General features: G+C 59.8%; 7 protein-coding genes across 12 annotated transcripts; 4 read left to right on the top strand and 3 right to left on the bottom strand.

The window, feature by feature from the left end:
* Positions 1-56: 56 nt before the first annotated feature.
* On the top strand, positions 57-2,117 carry JDV02_007086 (uncharacterized protein). The gene is made up of 2 exons (XM_047988547.1): positions 57-353; positions 416-2,117. Exons 1-2 carry the CDS (start codon positions 202-204, stop codon positions 1,866-1,868), a joined length of 1,605 nt encoding a protein of 534 aa, XP_047844545.1. The 5' UTR covers positions 57-201; the 3' UTR covers positions 1,869-2,117.
* Positions 2,118-2,614: 497 nt separating this feature from the next.
* On the top strand, positions 2,615-4,999 carry URH1 (Uridine nucleosidase). 2 transcript variants are annotated; one of them, XM_047988545.1, is made up of 4 exons: positions 2,615-3,159; positions 3,355-3,440; positions 3,528-4,241; positions 4,352-4,999. In XM_047988545.1, exons 1-4 carry the CDS (start codon positions 3,109-3,111, stop codon positions 4,692-4,694), a joined length of 1,194 nt encoding a protein of 397 aa, XP_047844543.1. In that variant the 5' UTR covers positions 2,615-3,108; the 3' UTR covers positions 4,695-4,999. The 2 variants fall into 2 exon arrangements, with proteins under 2 accessions (XP_047844543.1, XP_047844544.1); XM_047988546.1 differs by having other exon boundaries at positions 2,615-3,440; positions 4,352-4,850.
* Positions 4,161-6,675, bottom strand: TPC1 (mitochondrial thiamine pyrophosphate transporter). Of its 2 annotated transcripts, XM_047988543.1 has the most exons (3): positions 5,856-6,675; positions 5,750-5,802; positions 4,161-5,692 (listed from the first exon to the last, which is right to left on the bottom strand). In XM_047988543.1, the coding sequence occupies exons 1-3, from the start codon at positions 5,886-5,888 to the stop codon at positions 4,816-4,818; spliced, it is 963 nt and encodes a 320-aa protein (XP_047844541.1). In that variant the 5' UTR covers positions 5,889-6,675; the 3' UTR covers positions 4,161-4,815. The 2 variants fall into 2 exon arrangements, with proteins under 2 accessions (XP_047844541.1, XP_047844542.1); XM_047988544.1 differs by having other exon boundaries at positions 5,750-5,877.
* A 1,213-nt stretch (positions 6,676-7,888) lies between these two features.
* Positions 7,889-10,265, top strand: JDV02_007083 (uncharacterized protein). Its single transcript, XM_047988542.1, has one exon. It carries the CDS (start codon positions 8,345-8,347, stop codon positions 9,644-9,646), a length of 1,302 nt encoding a protein of 433 aa, XP_047844540.1. The 5' UTR covers positions 7,889-8,344; the 3' UTR covers positions 9,647-10,265.
* Positions 10,266-10,503: 238 nt separating this feature from the next.
* Positions 10,504-12,009, bottom strand: JDV02_007082 (uncharacterized protein; the record flags this gene model as incomplete). Its single annotated transcript, XM_047988541.1, has 2 exons — positions 10,504-11,867; positions 11,940-12,009. 2 exons carry the CDS (start codon positions 12,007-12,009, stop codon positions 10,504-10,506), a joined length of 1,434 nt encoding a protein of 477 aa, XP_047844539.1.
* A 688-nt stretch (positions 12,010-12,697) lies between these two features.
* Positions 12,698-16,633, top strand: JDV02_007081 (uncharacterized protein). The gene is made up of 4 exons (XM_047988540.1): positions 12,698-13,399; positions 13,487-13,729; positions 13,786-15,464; positions 15,518-16,633. The coding sequence occupies exons 3-4, from the start codon at positions 14,882-14,884 to the stop codon at positions 16,510-16,512; spliced, it is 1,578 nt and encodes a 525-aa protein (XP_047844538.1). The 5' UTR covers positions 12,698-13,399; positions 13,487-13,729; positions 13,786-14,881; the 3' UTR covers positions 16,513-16,633.
* On the bottom strand, positions 16,557-20,919 carry EST2 (RNA-directed DNA polymerase). Of its 4 annotated transcripts, XM_047988536.1 has the most exons (10): positions 20,250-20,919; positions 19,887-20,190; positions 19,659-19,829; positions 18,831-19,603; positions 18,287-18,748; positions 17,379-18,234; positions 17,254-17,322; positions 17,001-17,168; positions 16,819-16,927; positions 16,557-16,759 (listed from the first exon to the last, which is right to left on the bottom strand). In XM_047988536.1, the coding sequence occupies exons 1-10, from the start codon at positions 20,700-20,702 to the stop codon at positions 16,627-16,629; spliced, it is 3,498 nt and encodes a 1,165-aa protein (XP_047844534.1). In that variant the 5' UTR covers positions 20,703-20,919; the 3' UTR covers positions 16,557-16,626. The 4 variants fall into 4 exon arrangements, with proteins under 4 accessions (XP_047844534.1, XP_047844536.1, XP_047844535.1 ...); XM_047988538.1 differs by having other exon boundaries at positions 19,887-20,919; XM_047988537.1 differs by having other exon boundaries at positions 16,819-17,168.
* Positions 20,920-23,201: the final 2,282 nt, after the last annotated feature.

Here is a 23,201-nt window from a genome sequence, read left to right as displayed (position 1 = left end):
CTTTCACACGTCATCTCGTGACTTTTTTCGCTTGTTGCTGCTAAATTCAATGCACGGCCACCTCTTGCTCGCGCCACAGGTGCAACGCCGCAGCCTCGACGACAAGGCGGGTGTGTGTTCATCTTGCGACAACATCCAGAGCTGGGCTCTGACAGACCAAACAAGCCAACATACCATGGACGTTGCGCCGCCCGCGCCGCGATGAACAACGAGCAGTTTCGCAAGCTGATTGCCGCCAATTCGGCGTCGCCCCAGGGCGCCAAGGATGGACCATCTCCCCCATCCACGGGCGGCGGCGGCGGCAGCGGAGCGGCTCTCGGGTCGCGGCAACGAGCCTTTGTGCCCATGACGCCGTTCGTCATACCCTTCCTCTTCCAGTCGTGTGCGGTGGTCGATGCTGACGTGCTACGTGCAGGCGATCGGTGGGAAACGCCCAGGCCGACTTTGCGCGGCAAATGGCAGAGCGCAACGAGGCGCTGCGACCGCAAAAAAGGCACAAGACTTCGGCGCCAAAGGGCTCAAAGCTCGCTGCCGGATACGTCGATCGCGCACAGCAGCGGCAAGACGAAGCCGAGGACGATCGAGAGGCGCGCCTGAAAGCACTGGATCAGGCCCTCAAGAGCGGCGAGATCGACCGGGAAACGTACGACAAGCGACGGTTCGATATTGCAGGGGGGAGCCTTGACAGCACACATCTCGTAAAGGGCCTCGACTTTAAGCTACTGGAAAGAATACGGCGAGGCGAGGATGTCTACGGAAACAAGTCCAAAGAAGAACCGGCTGAGGACGAGGAGCCTGCCGAGGATGACATAGATGAGGCGTTTGATGATCTCGAGCACCAAGAAGTGCGCGCGGTTGAACGAGAGAAGACGCAGAAGAAGGGACAGTTCTCCACGGTCGCGCGCGAGCCGGGCAAGAAGCGGTCGCGCAACCAGATTCTGGCGGAGCTCAAGGCAGCAAGAGGGGCAGCCAAGGCGCAACAACAGTCATCACTGGGAAGCAAATTCAAGAAGATTGGCGGCCCCAAGCAGAAGCCAGGGACGCGGATAGAGCGGGACGCCAAAGGAAGGGAAGTGCTCATCATCGTCGACGAGGACGGCAACGAGAAGAGAAAGGTGCGCAAGCTCCAGACGGCGGACGACGAGGCACCTGTCGAGTCAAAGCGGGACCTCTTGATGCCGGACCCCAAGGCCAGACCTTTGGGAATGGAAGTGCCCGAGGAGTATAGAAAGAAGGACATGCCTGAGGAGGACGAGGATGTCGACATCTTTGCCGGCGTGGGCGACGACTACGACCCGCTGGCGGACATAGACGGCTCCGACTCGGACTCGAGCGAATCGGACTCGGACAAGGTCCAGAAGGAACGCTCGGAGGAACCATCCAAGACTACCGACGCAGCGATGATGCCACCTCCTCCTAAACCCGCGGGGCCCTCGGCAGCTCGCAACTACTTCAAAGATTCCAAGACGGGCCTGCTATCGGAAGAGGCGGCCAAGGGACCGTCCATGTCGGACGCGGACATGATGGCGGCCATCAAGAGAGCGGCGGCGCTGCGGCCGATAGAAGGCGACGAGGACGCCAAGGCCAAGGAGGCGGCGCGGGCGACGGAGGAGCGGCGCAGGCGGCTCCTGCAGAGCAGCGCGCGGGACGACGAGGACCTCGACATGGGCTTCGGCACGAGCCGGTTCGAGGACGAAGAGGACTTTGACGACGACAAGGTGAAGCTCTCGACGTGGGGCGACGAGGACGGTGGCGAGGGGCAGGCGAGGGGCGGCGGGCAGAAGCGCAAGAGGGGGCCCAAGAAGCGCAAGGGCGACGCCAACAGCGCGGCGGACGTGCTGCGGGTCATGGAGCAGCGCAAGAAGTGAGCCCGGGATGCGGAGGCGGAGGGAATCCCAGTTGTGATGTGCACAATGGAGGGGTAAAGACCACCGTCGCGGGATCCCCAGACGACGACGGCGGCGGACCGAATTGGGAATGCTTAGCGCTGGGATATACGTATAGTCGATCGGCCAACTCCGGGTGTGGCGTTGGAGGTGTCATGGGAGGCAGAGGCGTTTGTAGGCGCTATGTAGTGCACGAATATGACAGTGCCATACCCGGCATGATTTCCACAAGCATGCCGAGCGAGCGGTTTGTCGCGGTGCGTCCGGGTAGGCTTGGCTGATGGGAGGGAGTGGAAAGCAAGCCAAGAATGCGGGGGGGCTTGCCGCAGGGATGGGAGGGGCTATTGTATTGACCTGTTGCTCCCCAGGCTCCAACTCTAGTACCAGGTTCCAATGTTGTTTGCTGGCGACGACCAACGCCAACCCTACCTAAGCGCCACAGGGGTGAAGCCCAGGGTGAAAGGGATGCTTCCAGGCGGCTTCCGTGTGGCTTCCAAGGGGCCGCGCAAGAGGTCGGGCAGATTCGCTGACTGCCCCGTGGTGGTACCTTAGTATTGTATACCGTACCTGTAGTACCTCGCAATCACCCCGCGCCATGCCGAGCCTCCGGAGGCCGGAGGACAGGGGCTCCACTGAAACCGCGCTCTTGTGCCCCATAATGGCAGGGTGGCCTGCCTTCCCGCCTGCCTGCCTGCCTGCCCACCACACCAAGACGACGACGAACCGCGCTGTCTGTGACGACGTTTCCATCGCTCATCCATCCGTGGTAACCCATCCCTCCCCATCCACCACTATCCAACAACTGCGACTCACACACTACTACTCCTGCTACCCCTAGCCCACGTCTTACCTTTTTAACGATTCAACACTGCTCCTCTTTCTCTTCCCCCAAACCCTTCTTCACAGTCAGAAGACATATGTCTCACTTCAACTAAAGATAGCATCCGCGCCGTTCCTCCCCCCATCGCCCACGATCGGAAACCCGTATCTCGTGTCGTATACCGTGCTTCGTTGGCTGGCTGCCTACCTACCAAATAGCTGCTTAAAACTGGCAACCCCTCGCCTGTACAGACTCACTCACACACACACTCTCTCTCCTTCTCTTGAATACCACAGACCAGAAAACAAACACGGAAGAGTGACAAGGAAAAGAAGAGTTCAAGGTTGAACGTATAGAGTGTTCGAGCGAAGGAGGAAACAAGAGGAAACAAAAAAGAACACCATGACTATCGCGCAGATCCCCGTCTGGCTGGACTGCGATCCCGGTCACGATGTAGGTTTGCGTGCCGTTGTCATTGTCGTTGCTGCCCTGTCCACCCCCTGCTCTGTCGTTGAGACCGCGCTGCCGTCATTATATACACAAACTCACATGTCTTGCTCTCTTCGATGCGCTATCCTCCCCATCTTCGCCCGTCATAGCTCACGACCTCGTCTGTCGCTGTCACTGACCTCTCATGGCTTTCTATAGGACGTCTTCGCCATCCTGCTCGCGGCATATCACCCGCGCATCAAGCTGCTCGGCATCTCTACAGTCTTTGGCAATGCCTCGCTAGAGTGAGCCCGCCCTCTCCCTCCCGCCCATGCCCCTCTTCCGCGTCCTCTCACGACCTAACCTAACCTTGTTTCGTGTGTCTCGCGCAGACACACCACGCACAACGCCGCCTCCGTCCTCACAGCCCTCGGCAAGCACCGCGACATCCCCCTCCACGTCGGCCTCGGCAAGGCCCTCGAGCGCCCCGCGCTGCACGCCCCGACCGACATCCACGGCGACTCGGGCCTCGACGGCACCGAGCTGCTCCCCGCGCCGCGCTGCGCGCCCTCGCCCGTCCCCGCCGTCGAGGCCATGGCCGCCGCCCTCCGCCTCCAGGCCCCCGGCACCGCCTGGGTCGTCGCCACGGGCGCCCTCACCAACGTCGGCGCCCTCTTCCGCGCCCACCCGGACCTCGTCCCCCACGTCCGCGGCCTGAGCCTCATGGGCGGCTCCTTTGGCGGCGGCTTCTCCGACGCGCCCATGGGCAGGGTCGACAACGCCGAGCGCATCGGCAACGTCACCCCCTGGGCCGAGTTCAACATCCTCGTCGACCCCGAGGCCGCCGCTGACGTCTTCCACAACCCGGCCATCGCCCGCAAGACGACCGTCGTGCCCCTCGACCTGAGCCACCAGGTCCTCGCCACCGACGACGTCCACCGCCTACTGCTCTATGGGGACAAGGCCGCCGCCGCTTCCGCTTCCACCTCCGCCTCCGCCTCCGCCGCGTCAACGGAGCCAAGTGCTCCCACCGCCCCAGCCCCCGGCAAGTCGACGCTGCGCACCATGCTCGTCGAGCTGCTCTACTTTTTCGCAAAGACATATTCGTAAGTGACCCTGTCCGTCCTTCAAAAGGCAGCAAGCGCCTCTCCTCCCACAGCCATCCACCCACACACCCATCGTTGTGAGAAGATGGCCTTCCGCTCACATCACGCAGAGACGTCTTCGGCATCACCCAAGGGCCGCCGCTGCACGATCCCATCGCCGTCGCCGCCGTTCTCACCGGCACCGACGACGAGATCCCCTTCTCCGAGTGGGACGAGGCCAGGAGCGCCCCACCGCAGCACGCCGAGCGCTTCGACGTCCGCGTCGTCACCGAAGGCACCTTCGAGGAGGCCAAGCTGGGCCTCAAGCAGACGGGGCGCACCATCGCCACGCCGCTGCCCCCGGGGTCCGAAGGCGTGCGCATCCCGCGCGCCATGGACGTCGCCAAGTTTTGGAAGGTCATCGAGGAATGCATCCAGCGGGCCGACACCGTCAACGAGGGGCTGCAGCAGTAAAAGGGTGGCCAGGAAACCAGAAAAGGACTTGTCATTCATTCGCCGTGGGGGGATCTACCAAAATCTAGACTTGCCGGCCGCCAGCGCCCTACTAAAGATATCAAAACTCCAATAGACCCGTCTATAATGGTAGCGTCTCGCGGCGCGAATCAAAGCTAATCATGAGTTTCAGGGTGCGCTCGTACGTCCACAGTGTGATGGCGCTTACGGGCGCCGTTTTGATGAGGCTGATGGGTAGCCCCTTGTAAAGCCCCCTTATGCCCTCCGTCTGCGCAATCGTCCTGATGCCGCGCAGAGCCGTGGTGTACTCGGGAATGTCGTTGTAGACGTAGTGGCGTCGCGTGGGGCCCTGGACCTGGATGCGCTTCCGTACCAGGTCGAGCGGAAAGACGGCCGTCTTGGCGATGACGCTGCCCACGACGCCGGCGGTAGCATCGCCGCTGCCCCAAGGCATATTCAGGCCGGCGAGCCGCACCCGAAGGCCTTCGTACATGACGAAGAAGATGCCCATGAATGGTATGATCTGGCCCACCGCGGGGGCCAGGCCCCGGTAGAAGCCCCGGGGTCCCTCGTCTCGATAAATGTTCCACGTCGCTTCCCGGAGCGATCCATAGATCCGGTGCCGGCCCTGTGCGGCGAAGCGTGTCCGCAAGAGGTCGAGGGGGTATGTCGCGGTGGTGGCCGCGGCGCCCGATGCGGCGCCCGCGATGAAGCTCTCGGCGGCGTCCGGGAGGCGTGTGGGCAGCGCAGTTTGGAGGAATAAAGTCGCGGAGCGGTACGTGGTGAACTGGACCGCAGTGTAGCAGACGTACATGAGCTCAGCAGGGACGTTTCCTTTCCACAGGGCCGTGAAGCCCTCATGGCGGATGATGTGATCGAGGGTGGCAAAGGTGCCGCGATAGGCCGGGGCGTGGCGCAGGGGGAGGAGGGGGTCGGACAGGGAATATGGCTGGAGCTGAAGACGGATCTTGACAACGTCCAAGGGCGCGATCACGAATCTAGAAGACGAAGGTGAGCTGCGGCCCCAGGCGGGACAGGGTGCGGAGTCTACGCACCGAGATACCAAGCCGGCTACGGCGCCGGCCGAGACGACCTGGAGCTTGGTACCCTAGACGGTGTCAGCGCGGAACCGCGAGTAAGCGCGCCGTGTGCGAAGCGTACCTCATCCTTGAGGCGACCTTGTCGTGCCGACATGCAGCTCGCCAGCGGCCTGGGCCGGGGGGCTCGCGCATGCGCGGTTGCGCGGGACTCGGGAGGCCGGAGAAAGTGGGATCCCTCAACCCTTTGCCACCGGGCGACACTGTTGATGCGTTTTTACGCGACCGAAGAGCGTGTGCGATACGTGAGCAGCATGCGATTTCGTGGCAGCCGGGAAAGGTGAGGTGGCGGATGGTGCTTCTCCGTCGATCGGCGGTGGTCAGCGGTCGGTTGTCGGCGGAGGACGTTGAGGCCAGAGCAGAGCAGGGACGGGCAGGGCAGGTGTCCACTCCGGTTTATCCTGGAGGACGCGCACGGGTGCGTGTAAAGATGTTTGATGATTCGTTATGATTGTTTGGCGACACTGGAATGCTGGGCGGCTTTGTTGGCCTGCGTCGGTGGTAGGTATGCAGAGGTGGTGGTGATGATGACGAACGTTGCTACATGATGGAGAGGAAATCCTGCTCCAATTGCTCGCTTGTCGATAACGGCTCACTCTACAGGTACAAAGTACGTACTATCGTACTGGGAACGTGGGCGCTGGGGCCCGTGTGGAGCAGGGAGCCCGAACGGCAACAAGGTCAGGCAAGGGACTGACTGGCAGTGACGGCGCCCGGAGGAGTCCTGGCCGTGACGCCTCGGTGACGGCATCTGGCGGTTTGCGGCGGCCGAGCCAACGGCTGCCGGCTCTAGGCCCGACGGCGACCGGGGAAGTTTGTTGGCGCAGCGCTGACGCTGCCCGGAGGCACGCGGTCGTGTTTTCGGGCATCCAAGGATCCCGTCGGATTAAAACGAGCCTCGCCGGGCACTGCAATCCGCGGCGCGAACAGTGCGACATACACCAAATGTTGAATGTCGGAAGAGGGATTGTTGAAGAAGGGGAAAACTGAAAATGGCGCCCAGGCCGGGCCTGCCGTCGGGGCTCCCGGCCGTATTTCAGTCACCATTACTACTGTACCTCAGCTTCGTGCCCCGGGGCTAAAGCAGGACATGTTGTACAATTTAGGTACGTACGACTAACACGTCCCATGTGCTTGTCTGCCTACTACCAGCTACATTTACGGGCGCCTGTCTTCTTCCCGCCCGTGCCAGGTTGCATCGGCCCCGTGATGTGATGCGATGCGCCGCGCTGCCCCGAGACGCTGCGATGGAACAACAGACGGGGGAGGAGGGGTGGGCGGGCGCTGCTCGCTGCGGAGTGGTGCTGACAGACTGGGCTGGCATGTCCACAGGTGGTCACCTCACCTCAGTCAGGTACGGGCAACGCGACAAAGTGAGAGGTGCTCCCCCAAAACGACCCCCACCATGGGCAACTGCACCAGCGCCAGCACCCACAACACCAGCGTGCCCCATTGAGAATTGGATCACGAGTGGAACTGTTCGTGCTGGCTGCACTTGACGCTGCACCCGACACTGCTGCGTGGATCCATCCGTTCACTCATCACATGTAGCCCGTACCAGGTTGGTGGCGTGAAGTGCAGTGCAGGGCAGGGCAGGGCAGGGCAGGGCAGCATGCTGATCTCTTTTCCATCCATTGCAGTCGAGGCCCTGCCTGGGATGGATGCTCAACTGCCGCCCAACGTTGCTGCTGTTTCTGCCGCCGTTGCTGCATGTCCGGGATGAGGTGCGCCAGGCAGCCTCCCTAATAATGTAGTAGGTGACTGCCAGAATCGCTCACCTGCCACCGAGATAGCGCGCCTCCATCAATTCCACACACCAGGGCACCCAACACCCCCCCCTTTCATCAGGGCATCCACCATCAGACGCCCCTCCATCCTCCCCCGCCCTTCTAGGCCCCTCTGTGGCCCAGCCGGCGCCTGTCCCTCTACGGGCAAAGCTTCCTTTGACCCGAGCGCCTCCTCGCCCATTGACGCCGGCCCATCGCCGTTTTGCACGCCCTGCCATTGGCCGCTACGAGGCTCTTCTCATCGTCGTCGACGTGCGTCTCAGGCGCATGGTGGGGGGGTTTGTTTGACGGAGCTCCATCGACCATCAACCCGCGTCACTTGACGGAGATTGCTGCTGCTGCTGCTGCCTTTTCTCTCTCTCTCTCTCTTCGACTGACCTCCAATGCTACTCTTCCTCATTCTTCTTTCCGCCTCATCCCTCCCTCTGCGTCACCATCTTGTCTTTCTTCCATTCGTCTTCTCCTTCACCACGAATTTTTTTTCCCCTGTTGCGTTGACTCATTGGTGGCGTCGCCATCGTCAAATCTTCAGCACAGTCTCCATCATCACGCTTCAGTCCGTCGTTCTGACTGTCCATCCGGCGGGCAGGCACGTGAAAAAGGAAGGGACCGAAAAACAAATACAAGAAAAATATAGCAACACAAGCCGTCTCGTGTGAATGCCTTTCGTGCAACGAGTCCCGAATCCTCACAACCCTTCCTCCAACACCCGCCGCCCCGACCAGGCGCACAACCACCTCAACCACACCTCATCGTCACCCTCATCATGACAACCGCAACGACAACCACCACGGCCATGACCACCGCGCTCCCCGCTCCAGACTACCACAGCCTCCTCACGCCTCTCCTCCCGGCCTTGCCCGCCGCCGCTGCCTCCACTCAGCCCGCCACAAAGGTCCTCCCGCTGCTATCGCCCATCCTCCGCCAGCGCGTCCGGCTCCTCGCCTCCTCGCCTTCGTCTTCCTCCTCGCCCTCTTCTTCCGCGGAACCTTGGCTGCGGCTGCTCTGCTACGATGCCTCCAAGGCCGCTCGCCTCGCCGAGCTCGTCCGCAGCCCGAGCCTCGAGCCGCACCCCGTGTCCGGCGAGGTCGAGGTCGACTGGGACTACGACGCTGAGACGCGCTTCCGCCGCCTCGACCAGGAGACGCTCCAGGCCCTCGTCGCCCTGACGGAGCTCGGAATCGCCTTCCGCCTGGTGTACTGCGTCAACGACCAGGAAGGGGGCGGCGACGGGTGGAGGGTCGGCGAGGTCACCGTGGCGGCGGACAACCAGCCCTCGCCGTTTTCCGACTTTGAAGGCGCCTCCACCATTGCCGAGGCGGAGAGGCAGTTCAGGGAGGGCAAGACGGCCACGATCCATCTCAACGGTGGCACCAGCAGTCGCGCTCAACTGGCCGTCAACCAAGAAGATGATGACGATGACGACGATGACTACTGGGGGCGGTACGATGCCACACCGGCTCGGACGCCGGCCGGAGACAAGCGCTCGCCAGCTCCAGGCCCGGCCGGCGCCTCCTCCGTCTCTCACAACAGCCGGTCCGATCCCTACCGCTCTGCCTCCGCAGAAGACGAGTACTTTGCGCAGTACGACCAGGTCCAGCCCGCCATGGACAACCACGACCCGGACGAGGAGGCCGCCGCCGCCGCAGCACACGTCATTCCGCCCCTCGGCATGGGCACCACCTCCACGGCCGGCCCAGCAGCAGCATCAGCATCAGCAGGCGCCAATGGCACCCTCGCCCACCCCCGGCCCAGCGAGCCGACCCAGCGCTCCGGCCTCCTGCTGCCCACCAACCCGGCCGACGACGACGGCGAGCCCGCCGCCGCTCGGCTCCTCCACCCGCGCCCAGACTCGAGCGCCAGCTCCAACGGCTCGCACACCGTCGCCCGCCTCGAGGAGACGGCCGGCCGGCGCGAGGCCAGCGAGTTCGGCGTCAAGCAGCACGTCTCCCGCAGCATCAGGAGCCTGTACATGCTGTCCCGCGCCTCGGGCATCGACCGCGACGAGTTTGAGCGCATCGTCAAGACGGAGCTCGACGTCCTCGGCATGATGGAGGATGAGGACTGAAACACTGTCCGTCCGTCCGATCTGATCTGATCTGATCTGTTCCCCCTTGCGCGCCCATCGGCGCGCTCCCTCTTCCCTCCTCCCTCCTCCCCATCCATACATCCATATATCCACGCTTTTCCCCATCTCATCACCTCATCCATCATCCAAGTTTACCGTATCGCCTCCAGCACCCCTTCTCATGGCGTAGCTCCTGCATGTTGTATCCGGCACGGTTGGCAGACAATGAATGGAGGGAAACAGGCATGAAGCATATCAATTTTTTTATTTATACCAGTCCGCACAGGGTGAGGGACGGGCATTGCACAAGCACGGCGTCTTGTTGGGCATTTTTCTGGATTTTCTGCATTTGGGGTCTGAAACTTGGACTTTGTATCAGCATCATTGCATTGGAAAGGGGAGTCTTGGGCGACCTCGCCACACCGTATGCCGCTCATCTGGCCTGTTCATACGCAGTAGCCAACCATAGCGGTACTAGTAATAGTATCATTTGCCTACCATCTACCTGTCAAAGCAGCAACAATGCAGCAGACTGTCACCGGCAGCCATTTGTGCATCTCGTGCAAGCGCGAAACGCCGCTGTTGAAACAGGGCCGTTGGTGGAATAGCGTTCCTCAGGTCCCCAAAGGGCAGAAAAGCACCATGTAGTGTAGTAGAGAAATTACCGACCCATCGCCGCCAAGTTTGCGCCTGCCCTCTTGTTTGTGCGCCAGATCCAGGACTCTCCAAGACACACACACCTTACTCCATCATCCCAATCCCCAATGTTGCGGATCAGCCATATCGGACTTGCGTCAATTCATGTTTTACATCATAACATCGTGTCTGTCAGCGCAAAAGCTACGTATCAGGATTCATCACGTAATGGCAAGGTTCTCAAGGGCGATCCTCGCCGTGTCTAGGATCCTGACGCAGTTCCTCTGCTCTGGCGGACATGGCGGTTGTGTCATGTGGCTCATGATGTACCGGGCGTTGGTCGGCGCCTGCCCGGACGCGGCGATTTCGTCCATGATTTCGTGTCGCCTCCTTGACGTCTCGTCTAGCTGCGCGAGCACGTCCTTCAATCCCTTTTGTCGTCTTGGCGCGTGCGATGGGCCGCCCTGAGATCCGCCCACGCCGTAGATGTCCAGCTTCAAGATGGCGCGAATGGTCGTTCGCCACACGTCTGGCGCTAGATGGTTGTTGTTCAGGCCTTGAATGGCTGAACAACCGCTGTGCTCGTTGACGACATTGCCCCAAAGTCCGCCGACTTCCTTGAATGAAAAGTAAATGGTCCGGCTCTCCTTCTTGGCCAGCGCAGTTTCGTTGTCCACCATCTCCAGGATCGAAGCGTAGGCGTTGCAGGCCGACGGTACGAGGGCACCCAGACACATGAGGTTCTGAAACGCCTGAATCGGTGGCGGCTTCAGAGGGTCGTCGAAGAAGGCATTGGAGCACATTCTGCAGTCGATGACTTCCTGCGCTACTTTGCACGCGCCTCTGGCCACACGCATGGCCGTAGTGACGTCGGGAGGAAGGTGTGAGAGCGACTCCAACGCCAGGTACAGCGCAGACAAACAGCCGCACGTGGTGCTCGGCATCGCCCGGATCGGAGGAATCGGTGTGTCGGGAAGGGGGTCCGGGGAGTCCACCGCGCTCGACATGTCACTCGAGCAGGATTGGGGTGTATCCTCTGGAGGCGACGGCCACTGCGATTCCATGAAGCGCTGCAAGGAATCACTGATGTCCTTGGACACTGCCGTGTCTGTGGGGTCGGGCTCATCGAAACTGATGCCCTGAAACAGGTCCCCTGCGGCGCATTGCATGTGGAGCGCCGAAGCATTGAGGGGCAGAACATCCTGGCCGGGGGCTTGCGATTGCGCGTACGGGTTGTGGCCATACAGGCCGTTGCCGTCATCGTCACCGTAGTTGGTCGGCAATAAGTCGAGGAATGTCAAGTCGGATGGCGTAGCTTGGGGGCCTAGGAAGTCCAAGCCCGAATTCAGCGAAAGCGCCGCTGGCGTATCGAAGTCTGCAAACTGCGGCGGCGTGACGAGCGCATCTCCTTTGACAGCGGCCGCCTGGGGAGGCTGAGCGACGACATCCGACTCCGCATCCTCGATGTGTCGACGTTTCCGAGGGCGTCCCATGGGCTTCTGGGGTGAGTAGTGGCACTGGATGCCCTCTCGTTTGCACCTGGCACAGCCATCGGGCTCCTTGGAGCAGGCGAGTTTTCGCGTGCCTGCAGACGTGGTTGAGCAAAAAGTCTCCGAGAGGGCGGCGGGGGGGCCGGGTTGAGGACGGCGTCACTTACGGCACTCGTCACAGGCCCGATGCTTCGGGGCGCTGCTTGATGAAGGGCTCTTGATGGTTTCGGATGCCATGACGAAGAGGCTGGCGATTGCTGCGGGTTATCGAAGACGGAACGGATGTAGGTCGGGGGGCCGTGATGAGTGCGAAATACGAGCGTTTGTGGTCGAGGTCGGCGCTGTCAGGCAGCCGAGAAAAGTCTCCGAGCGGCCAGAAAGACTCCAAATGCGGCCAAACGTCACACCCAGCTTGACTTTGTCCTTGATCAATCTCGCCTCAAGGGAGTGAGCATCGTTTTTCGTGAGATTGAAACCGCAAATGATGAAAGAAGAGCAGGCAGCCGGTAGACGAGGTGAGCGACACGACACCTCTTTGAATGCAGGGTCAGCACTACCTTTGAGCGCCGGCCGCCGCCGGTAACAGCAGTTTATTAGCTTCCTTGTCGCTGCGTAACTACCGTACTAACCCGATATTGAGTCGCGAAAGCGAGAGGCGCGGGGGGGGGGGGCAACCTTGTCGGTCGCAACTCGTAAGCAATCCACTGCTCTCAGCCCTGTGAGACGGCAGCCAAAGAGCACGGGTCCCACCTGACTAACAATCAGTCGTCTGGGCGAGTCACTCCAAGGGCGGCGTAGGCCTGGATGGTGATGGGCCCCCAGTGCGGCGAAGGATCACCCAGGTGGGGTCAACCAGAGCACGTTTTGGGGCCCCGGACTGGACAAGAACCAGGACCCGGCCTTCGCATTCGCAAGCCTGTTTTGATGCTTCGACTCGTGAGGGTCCCATCTCCCGCTCGGTCCGGGGCTGGTCGTGCGAAGACAATCGGCTCCGGTGTGTCGGCATTGTCGACGAAGCTGGTTCTGAAAGCAACGAGCAGCTTTTCCAAGGTCTAGCCGTGAGTGACTCTTGGCGGACGAACAGTTAGTAGTCAAGGTGAATCATTCACGGCGGGTCGTCGTCATTGTCGTCGTCTTCGGGGTTGTCAACATGCCCGATGGACGGATCGCGTTCCACCGGCACTCGAACGCTGGGCCACACCACGCCGCTAACGTGAGGCCGCATTTACCTCACTCGTCCATTATTTCATGAGGCTAAGCTTGCCGAGCCTCGGCCTGAAGCGTCGGCGACCCCTGAACGTGGGTTGGCTGGACATTTCTGAGTCCTGACCACCCATCGTCGAAACACGGATAGCCGACTCGCTGCTTCGAGCTTGGAGCAGTCCAGGGCCAAGCATGGTGGCTGTTTCGAGAGTGAGATATATGCGCACTTTGATACAGAACACAGAGTCGCACATCACATCAACGCATGCCGGCCTGCTTCAACCAGTCGGGGGTTTTCTGGCGTCTGATGGATGATTCCGGCTCAGTCTTGCACCTGGAGATGATCCCAGTCGACAGCTCGAGCCAGGGTAAAGTGCAGTATTCCCTATCGTTGTCGAACATCCCTGGTGACGGGACCTCAGAGGCAAGCCTCAGGCATCCAAGCTGGTCCGATGCATCGCTCCCGGTGCCCCAGCTCGTATCGGCTTCGTCGTTGCTGACTTGCCCACAGACAGCACAGCATGCGGCTCTCGAGGGTAGCTTATCTGGTCTGTCACCTTTCATCTCATGCTCCTGCAGCCTCCCGCGCCGCTGCGTTGCCCCAGCCACGCGTGGACGGCCGGCCCTGGGACCCTCCCGGACGTCGATTCACTGACCGACTCGCTTCACATCCTTCTTAAGCAATAATAATGGCAGCATCTTGCAACTCGGACGTGGGGTAGTAGTTTAACCCGCTTCCCTCCCAAGGAAGAGAGTAAGTGACGCAGTCGTTAACGGCTCCGGAGACGTTTGCTGACGAGGTTGTTGCAGCCTGGGTGCAAATCCCGGCGTTCGAACTGGCACTGAGCCATCTTTTTTTTTTTGCGCCTTTTTGCGCTTTTCCTGCTGTGCCGTAAAGAGGGAGAGCATCGGCTTGCGTTTGATGAGCCCAGGTGGTCAATGAATGCTTCTGGCCATGCCAGGTGTCACAGTGTGGAAGCAAAAAGCCGGGTTTGTCTCTCTCGAGACGCCTGGGAGGCTGGTGGTGAGGCCATCCTTCCGCTTGAGGCTCGGGAAGCGGAGATGTCACAGCCTCTATCCTGCTCCTTCCCACTCCTGCTCTGCTCCTGCTCTTCTTGCCCCTGCCTGCCCTACCCTCGAATCACGCGACCTTCCACACCACTCACCACCACTATCCTCTTGGAGGTTGCGCATTCGTGATCGTGCAGCACTTCATCCGTGAGAGAGAGAAAAAATGAAACGTTCACACAAGTTTCGTCACTTCCGACATATGTGGCAGCGAGCGTCTTGCAGACGGCAATCCCCTGGGATCCGGGCCCGCGCAACCTCACCTTCGATACGCATACAGTCTCCTTGTTCCCACGTACAGTCTTACACCGACGGTTGAAATAGCGTGAACCGTGCCCTACTGTGTTACTATCAGCCAGTGGAGTCGTGGGCTTGCTTGCGATCTGCAGCGGCTCGTGACCCCCTGGTCGCCCCGTCGGCACTGCCCTGCGCGGGCAGCGGTACTGGACGCCTCGCCTTATTATAGCGGCTGCCGTCCCGAGCCACACAGCACCTCGATCAGCCGATATCCACTCCGCACGGCGCGGCGCCTCCACGCGTCATGAATGGACCGCCTGTTCGTGTCTCACAGCCTTGGTCATCCACCACCACTCACTCGTACGACAAGCCGCAAAAGAGTCGGTCGGGCAGCCTGGCGGTTTGTGTCTCGAAACCGCACATGGCACACCGTGATGCCGTCTGTCAGCTGACGCTACCAAGTCGATACCCGCCGACCCCACAGCGCAGTGGTGTAAGCAGGCGACAGCAATATCAAGCTTTATTTTCTTTTTTTTTTTCACGTCTTTTCTCTCTTTCGCTGCCTGCCTGGCAGACGTTGCGCCTCCGATAGTCGGGCATCATGGACGTCCGCATCGATGATGCCGTGCGCCACGCATATCGCTCCGCTTTCACGCAGGCCGTGGCCCAAGGCCGAGCTAAACCGTTGGTGATGCCGTACAGCCTTCTCGGAGTCCCCGTCGTCCTCGTCCTGTGGCTGGCGATTCCGCACACGCGGCGGCCATGGCTCTACCAGACAAGGTGGCTCGTCGTGGCATTCGTCGTCGTCTTTAACTGGCGTGTAGCCCGCGAATTGTCCAGCACTAACATGGCCTGCTCGTATGCGGCCGGGTTGCACGCTGCTTGGGGGATCATCTTGACCATGGACCTTCTCATATGGAAACGACCGCAGTTTGTCGCTGCCAGAGCCGTGAGGGTGCTTTCTCGTCGCGCAAATGGGGATGCCGCCGCCGCCATTAACCCGGACGCTTCGAGTCAGGACGGTTTGCGAAGACGCAAAGCCGCAGAGTCGGCATCATCACAGGACAAACCACAAGCGGCATCTAAAAACAGCGAATTTGTGTGGCAGACGTTCCCTGAAGATGGCAGCTTGTGGGAGCGCATTGGCTGGGCTTGGGACTTGGCCTCCAGCTTTCGCGGATCTGGTGTGTCTGTCTATATGCGCCCTTGTCAACTTGATACTGACCTAGCGCCTCAGGCTGGAACCATTCAATCTCGTCCATCCCTAGACCTCAGATGCCTCCCGTGGTTTCCTCAGGGGAGCCCGTCAACATAGATTCCATGCCCGTCGTCTCGGACAGCGGCTACAAGCGACACAGCTCGGAGGCGGCTTTCACGCGTGACCGACTGGTGAAGCTGGCCCTTTTGTATCTAGTTCTCGACTTTCTTTCCATCTTCATGATGAGAGATCCATACTTCATTCTCGGCCCCGACCAGCCACACGACCTGCCGCCGCATCTCGATCGCCTGCCCCGCTGGCTTCTGCTGCTATATAGAGAGTTCTTCTCACTTGCCGGGATCGTGGGCGCCATCGGCGCCATGTTCAGCCTCGCCGACCTGGTACAGTACTGGTCCTTCAAGGCGCTTTGCCCATCTCGCTCGGCGTTGTGGTTTTACAGTACTACCTTTGGGTCCTTCGACCAGGTGCTCGATCGCGGATTGGCAGGCTGGTGGGGGGCGTGTTGGCATCAGACGTTTCGCCAGCAGTTTATGGGTCCGGCCTCCTACCTGCTACAGCATGGCTATCTCAACAAGAAGTCGGAGACGTCAAAGGCCATCACTATGTTCATTTCGTTTGCCCTGTCCGGCTTCCTCCACGCCTCTGGCAGCATGTCCGCCATCCCCGCTACCAAGCTCTGGCGCTCGCCTGCCTTCTTCCTGCTCCAAGGCGTGGGCGTGCTCACCCAAGAAAATTTGGCCAGGCTGGCAAAGCGGCATGTTCCGGATCCCTCGCTTGCGCAGATCCGCATGGCAAACGTGGTCTTTACCGCCGCGTGGATGTACGCCACGGCGTGGCTCTTCATCGACGATATTGCTTCGAGTGGGCTGTGGCTGGTGGAGCCTGTGCCGATATCTCCCCTGCGCTGGATGGGGTTGGGGCATCCTTCGGATCACTGGTGGCGATGGGACCGAGACCAGCTGCCCAAATGGCACGTCGGAAGGCATTGGTGGGACACGGGCCTCGCATTGTGAAATGTTCATATAGATAGACTTGGAGTGCATGCATTCAAGGAGTTTGGACGATATGTATTTGCCTTGCAAGTCGCACTTTCACTTAATGAAAGCCAATCGTTGGCACCAATAGACTTAATGCCTTGCACCGACGCTACTATTACTTCTGAGCCAGTCTCTTGTTTTCTGGCTCCGTAGCCACTCAAGGACCTCACCATAGCCAGCTTGCTTCCGCTCTAGTATCTCTTGGAATGCCCCATACGCGGTCCTTGATTCGTGTCAGCAAACATCATCTCCTCGTGATAGTACGATGGGCATGGCACGTACGCAGTGACCTCGCCCTTGCGGATCTCGCAAATGTACTGCGGGTACCTCATTTTCCGCGTCTTGCTCGAGAGAATAAGGAAAGCAACCTCGGCGACCTTGGTGATGGTCCCTGCCGGCGGTAGGTTAGTCGAGGAAAGGAAGCTCTCCACATATCAAAGCATTCCCAATGGAACCCGACTCACGCATTATCAGGCCGGCGTTGGGCTGCTGGTGCCGCGGCAGGCAGCGAACGTACGCCCACATCTTGCGGGCGGTCCCGCGGAACGCATCGTGCAGTGACTGCAGCACCGTGGCGGTGGAGTTGTGCGCCGTGTCGTAGAACATGAGGTGGGACTGGATCTTGAAGGCGTCTGGTCGGGATCGTGAGCATCCATGTCCTCACGCGTCTCCGAGAAAGAGGGGGGGGAGAGGAGGTGAGAGGAGGTGAAAACTTACTGAGAATCTTGCGCTGGAAGTTCTGACCCGGTGACCGGCCGTACTCGACTGTCAGCGAGTTGACAATACCTTGATAAGTCAGTTTCCTCACGTCCCGGTAAAGGGGATCCCCACGGTTCCTTTACCAGCTGCTTCGTCCCTACTTCTGTCCTTGGTGATGTCCAGCGTCCGGCAGTCTATTCTTGTGCCGCAATACGGGAAGCCAGCCCCGTCACTGACCCGAGCGACAGCCCCGTCGGCAAGCGTCACGTCGAAGTTGACCAGCGTCTTTTCCCTGCTGACCCCGACTCCATACTCGGGCAGTCCTCGATGCATCACTTCGACAAATCTGATGGCCTTGCTCTTGTCGAGCGTTATTACCAAAAAGTCGTCAATGAGCCTCATGACTAGGCAGTCTGGAGTGTCGAGGAAACCCAAGTGCTGAGCTTCCAGGTCGGCGTAAAAGTAGTTGCAGAGGAATGACGACAGGACAGACCCTTGAGGTATGCCGGTCTTCTGTCTGTAGAACTTCTTGCCAACCTTCACAACATTTTGCTCCACGTGTTGCGTGAGGAGCTGCAAAACGGTCTGAGCATTCCAGGACTTCCTGAAAACGGTGTCCACAAATACCGTATGCTTCTTGGCTCGCGCAAGATCGTCCTCGACACGTTCTGAGAAAGGCTTGAAGGCGCCACTAGGGCTTGCGACGGCTCGCCAACGTTTCATAGGCTTTGTTGCAGGCTTGTCTGGCTGCGCCATGGTGCGCTCGCCTGGGAGGACCTCTGCATGCTTCATTATGTTGTACTGAGACGCCAGTGGGACCGTTGACATGAGGTTAACGACGGCAGCCTGTGGAATGGTGTCGAAGGCAGCGCGGACATCAACCTTGGCAAAATACAGTTGCCTCTGACCGCAGCCAAGCAACTTCTTGAAACGTTTGAGTCGTGTATACATGTCACTGACTGAAAAGAGCGTTGAGCCAAGTTTGAGCGGGTTTGTGTCCTAGCCTTATCAGTACGGCAAGTGCGGCAGCCCAACATGAAATACGGCATACCTTTTCAAACTTGAGTACGGTGTGAACGGGACCGAGCACCGAATTGATGCTGGGGCCGAGAATTTTCGAGGAGGTCCTGCTCAGCTGCTTCCGCCGGAGGTTCATGATCGGACGCATTTTCTTTCCCTTTGGCAGCAGCCTGATCTGGCTGAACCCCAGCTTACGCACATCGAGAAGTTGCCGCGCTTCGGCTGTCGGTAACTCCTCAAACATGGCTCTCTTGAGGCCCGCCATGGCTGGCTCTGCGACAAGTCTCCACACGTCATGGCGGAAATAGAAAACTTGATATCGGTGCGTGTTTGATTCGGTCACGTAAAAATTGGTCCGAATCAGCGGAATAAGGAGGGAGTCGAACACGTAGTAGAGGAATTCGAGGAAAATTTCCAATCGTTTGTTTGTGTCGCTTTGGCATTGTCTCCGGCCTTGTTGTCCCGGCGGTTGAAGCCAATCCAAATCTGCTACCTTAGAACGCAATGTCAACTCTTGTTCAACAAGGTAGCGAATAAAGGCCAACCACTTGGTTTAATGTGGTTTGATGACTTACTCTCAGGCCCTGGGCGATGTCGTGCAACGTCATGGATTCAAACCGCCGCAGTTTAATGAAGCGATCCACACTGCGCAGAAATGTCGTCTTATTGTGATACATGGTATCACCCTCTCCCCAGAACCCACTGGGTATGAGCTTGGAAAGTGCGGCTTGACAAAATGCCGACACTTGGGGGACTGGGGAAGCTAATTCTACGAACGAAGTGATGCTTGAAGGCAAATGTACCTGCGAGCTCGGCTGTGCGTTGCGCGTCCGTCGCTTTGCTCGCCGTCCAGCCTGACATGCGAGACGATCTGCCGAGTGTGAAGGTCGCAATGTGCCGTGCATCGCAGCCCCAAACTGTGAGTTGTCTCCCCTCGATCTGCGGCGGCCGTCCAGAAACGTCGGGCAGTGATGTCTTAGGAGCTCTGTGTACGAACAGCGGTGATGCAGAACCTGGAGTTTCCGCACAAGTCCCAACGGCGCGCCTCGGAGCCGCTTGGGGATCTTGGGGTGTGGGCTACCTTGAAGACTCGGGTGCTTCGGGTGCTTCTCCAGTAAACCGGCAATCTCGGTTTCTCGTAACGTGTAATCTTGGAACCTCTGCGTCGTCTCCCACCGATTTGTGTCGCTGGTGAAGACATTGTGAAGCCCGAATTGCCGAGGAAACATGTACATCATGACTTTGATGGCCTTGGCATCGTTGTGCTTGGTCCGCTCCACGTCACTAGGCGACGGGCCGTCTCCAGGTCGAGACAATGGTCGCGCGTAACGGCAGCGGTTCAGCACGTCTGTGCTTTGTCAGACAGGAGATCAAAGCGTGGGGGCTTGTCATGCAGCACGAACGAATATGCTTGAAGCCGATGTGTACACGGCCCTGAGCTGTGATTGCGGGCTTGGCATAGAAGATGCGACTTCTGACAAAGATGATATCGGATGCGCGTTTTGCCTCGGTCTGGGCCGCGGCTGCCAGGGCAGATGCGGGCTTGGACAAATCCAGCTCAGACAGCGGAAGTCCTGCAGGTGGTCAATGGTCTGCGAGACGGGATTGCACCTCCGGAGAGATAACTGTACCACTGAGCTGGTAATAATTGCCGAGACCCGCCTCAACAGCGGAAAACACAGAGCAGCCAACAAGCAGATTGACCATGATCTCCTCTCCAGACTTGCCGAGCAAGACCAGCAGATGAGTCCACGGCGCTTGCTTGAGTGTGTCAACGTGAGAGTTGGGGTGGCGGCGGCAGATGTTGTGGATGCCAGAGTCTGCGGCCTCGCGTGCGTTGGCTCCTTTGATGTAGCCATCACAGAGGATATGCTTCGGGCGGTCCGCGCCGGTGCCTTGCCTGCGAAATAGCAGCCATATCACGAAGTCGACTATCTTCTTGCTATTAGCCTCGTGGCGCGGTGTGAGCATCGAGGGCGTTTGCGGATGCAAACCTCGGCCTGGACGGAGTAGGCTCCCGCCGTCGCATCCGTGAGAGTCACACAAGACTCATCTCCGCGCTGCGAGAAAGAGAGGTACTGCTTATACGCGCTGTCTTTCTCATCCTTAGAGCCAGCCTGTTCATCCCGGGAACAGACCAGGGTCGAGTCCAGGACGCCGGCCAGACGAGGCTCTACCTCGCCGCATTGTGGACCATTGCCGAGGGAGGTAATCTTTTTGCGGCGAAGCCGAGAGGTCCCAGGAAGCCTGCAGAGCACATAGTCTCTCAGTGTTTGAACTTTGGGATAGTACTGCTTCAGCAAATCTCTGCTGACAGGTGACTCGGCGTGTGGACGCTGAGAATGGGCGTTGCGAGACGCGTCGTTGGCGCCACGGCCGTTTTCCTTCTTGTTGTTTTCGTGTTCGGCTTCATGGTGGGCACGCTTCCGCTTCATGCCTCTGCTCATGTTGCTGATACGAAAGGGACCATGTTTGTGAAGGGTCGCGCGTTCTTCTAGGGAGCAGAGCCGTCTGAGCACGGTTTGGGTCGATGTCTCTGGTCGCAAACCACTAACACCGACATGGTTCGCAACAAGCAGGAAGGAGTGCTGGTGTGGTGTCGCGCCCGCCCTGCTAAGGTGTGGCTAAGGACCGGGCAAGCCACAGATCGGACGGGGCACGGACTGGGGCGCAGGAATACGTATTGTCAAAAAGAGAGCAGGACAGGGCAATCACAAAGCCTGTTCCTGGCGCTCCCGCTCCTGGTGCGGGTCGTGCTGAGTAATACAAGACAGCCAATAATTGTTGTTGCTGTTGTCGGAGCCAGTGCGAGCTTTGCAATGCAGTTGCCAACCAACTCGGGGCGCCCACCGCCAGGCCAGACAGACACTCGATGTTGTTATGGAATTCCTTGCTCAGCCGCATCGATGGCCATTGGCCCGATGCCGCATGGCTGGGATGGGATGCCTCTTGGAGTTCTCAGTTCTCTGAGGGGGGCAGGGGATCGTTGCCCATCTGGCGTTCGTGCGCACACGCGACCGTAGCTGGTCCCTGGCCCACAACAAACCGATCAAAGCGGGACGACAGCTGGCGTCGGGTCCCAGCGATCACCAACCACCCCTGCTGCCCCAGCCCAGGAAGGCCACAAGGCCGAGATGGCAAGGCTCGTTCGCACGACGGCATGGGGCTGAGTGCCGGCAGCGGGAGGCCGTTGAGAGGATGCATCTCTCAAGGCCGTGCTCGGGCAGTATCAGGTCGGCTCCGAGAGGGTGGCACCTCGAGCCTGGGGCTGCGGGGTGCACGCCATGCTGAATCGCGATACAGTGCGTGCAGCAGCAATAGATGCCCCAGGCGAGGGCGACATGGCCACAGCACCGCACCGCACCGCACCTCACAGGAAGCGACCCAACGCAACGCAACGCAACGCACTGCACAGCGACGCAGCCGGCTTCAAGGTTCATCAATGCTCGATGAGGAGCGGCCCAGGGGAGAGAGGGGGGGGGGGGGCCACAATTGCGGCAGTGGAGTCGATGGAATTCGTCTTGCCGTCGTCGCCCACTCTTTGCATCACATCCCCCCCGACCAGGAGAGAGGCGGTGGATCCGGCGTCTAGCCTGTCTTGGCCGTGCCACGCTGGTCTGTCTCCTCTCTCTCCTGGTCGACGACTTCATCGGTCGGCGAAGCCCAAGCAGCCAGCCAACACAAAACAGCGGGCTGAAACCACGGCGCCCCGGGTACCTGACAGGTGAAGCACGCTGGGAGCAGATTCAGGTGCCTGCGTGACCTGAGCAGTAGTGCTAGCACCCCCCCCGCGCCCGTCTCATTTCCCCGGGGGCGGGCGGGCTGGTCGAGTCAAGGCGTCCAAGCCGAGGCCTGCAAGCGTTTGATTTTTACTTTTTCTACTACAGTACAGTACTACTGTTCTGTTCTCGAATTTGTTTTTGCCCCTGTTCGTCGCGGCCTGTCGGGGCCGCGGATGGCGGGACAGCGGCAGAAATTTCTTGCTGGCGGCCGCAGGAGAAGCAACGACCTTCACCGCGGAACGTCCGCCGTGGACGGGTGAGCGGCTTGTGCCGTCGCGCGCAAAGCAACGACACGTCTGCAAAAGGAAGCGGGACGGACCCCTTCGGGCGCGCTCTGCACATACGTATAGATGATGTGCTGTACGCACATGCTCGCGCGCGTCCCGGCTGCTAAGAATAAGCACATGCACATGTACCATAAGTTAGTTAGTATACGAGGTCGGCGACGCTCTTTGATGAGTGAGGCAATGAGGAGGCAAACAACACCTCATGCGAGCTCCTCAATGCCCCATACGAAGTACCTCGTAATCAAGTGAGGGTTTCGCAAGGGTCGCAGCCCATCTCACAAATCGGACCAGGCTCCGTGTTTGAGGGACCCTTACACCCCCCCTGGTCGCTTTCGCTCGCTCGCTCGCTCGCTACAGCACTTTCCAAGGACATGCATGACTGACGATGTGGCCCAACGCACAGCCAACGCACACGAGGGCCAGAGGCGGGCGGGGATGAGGGAGCGTGCGACGGTGACACCCGCAGCGGAGAGGGATGCGGTTCCTGGCGATTGATAAAATTGCACCGTAGCACGAGCAAAAAGGTGGCTTCTACTCGCCAATTCCCGCCTCCCACGGGGCATGGGCCATGGTGCGCTGCGCTGCGCTGTATGGAGACAAACTTCATCAATGGACGACGAGGAGGACGGGCAGGACATGTCGCTCGGGTGGCTTGACGCCGCCGCCTACCTTGGACGCCCGGCCGGTGATTTGAGGTGCGCTCAATGGATAAAGGCAGGTGGGCTTCGAAATGGAAGTGGAAGGGGTCGGGGCCACTGACAGGCCACGGCATCCGCCGGGGGAGGGGAGGCGTGGTGCCCACATGCCCACCTCCTCACTGTGGCCCAGCCCAGCCAGCTACCTTACCTATAAGTACGTACTGGCTTGACTGGGTAAG

The sequence above is a fragment of the Purpureocillium takamizusanense genome, chromosome 6 (genome assembly GCF_022605165.1).
Source record: "Purpureocillium takamizusanense chromosome 6, complete sequence".
NCBI classification, from domain to species: domain Eukaryota; kingdom Fungi; phylum Ascomycota; class Sordariomycetes; order Hypocreales; family Ophiocordycipitaceae; genus Purpureocillium; species Purpureocillium takamizusanense.
This window is presented reverse-complemented; position numbering and strand designations above follow the sequence as displayed.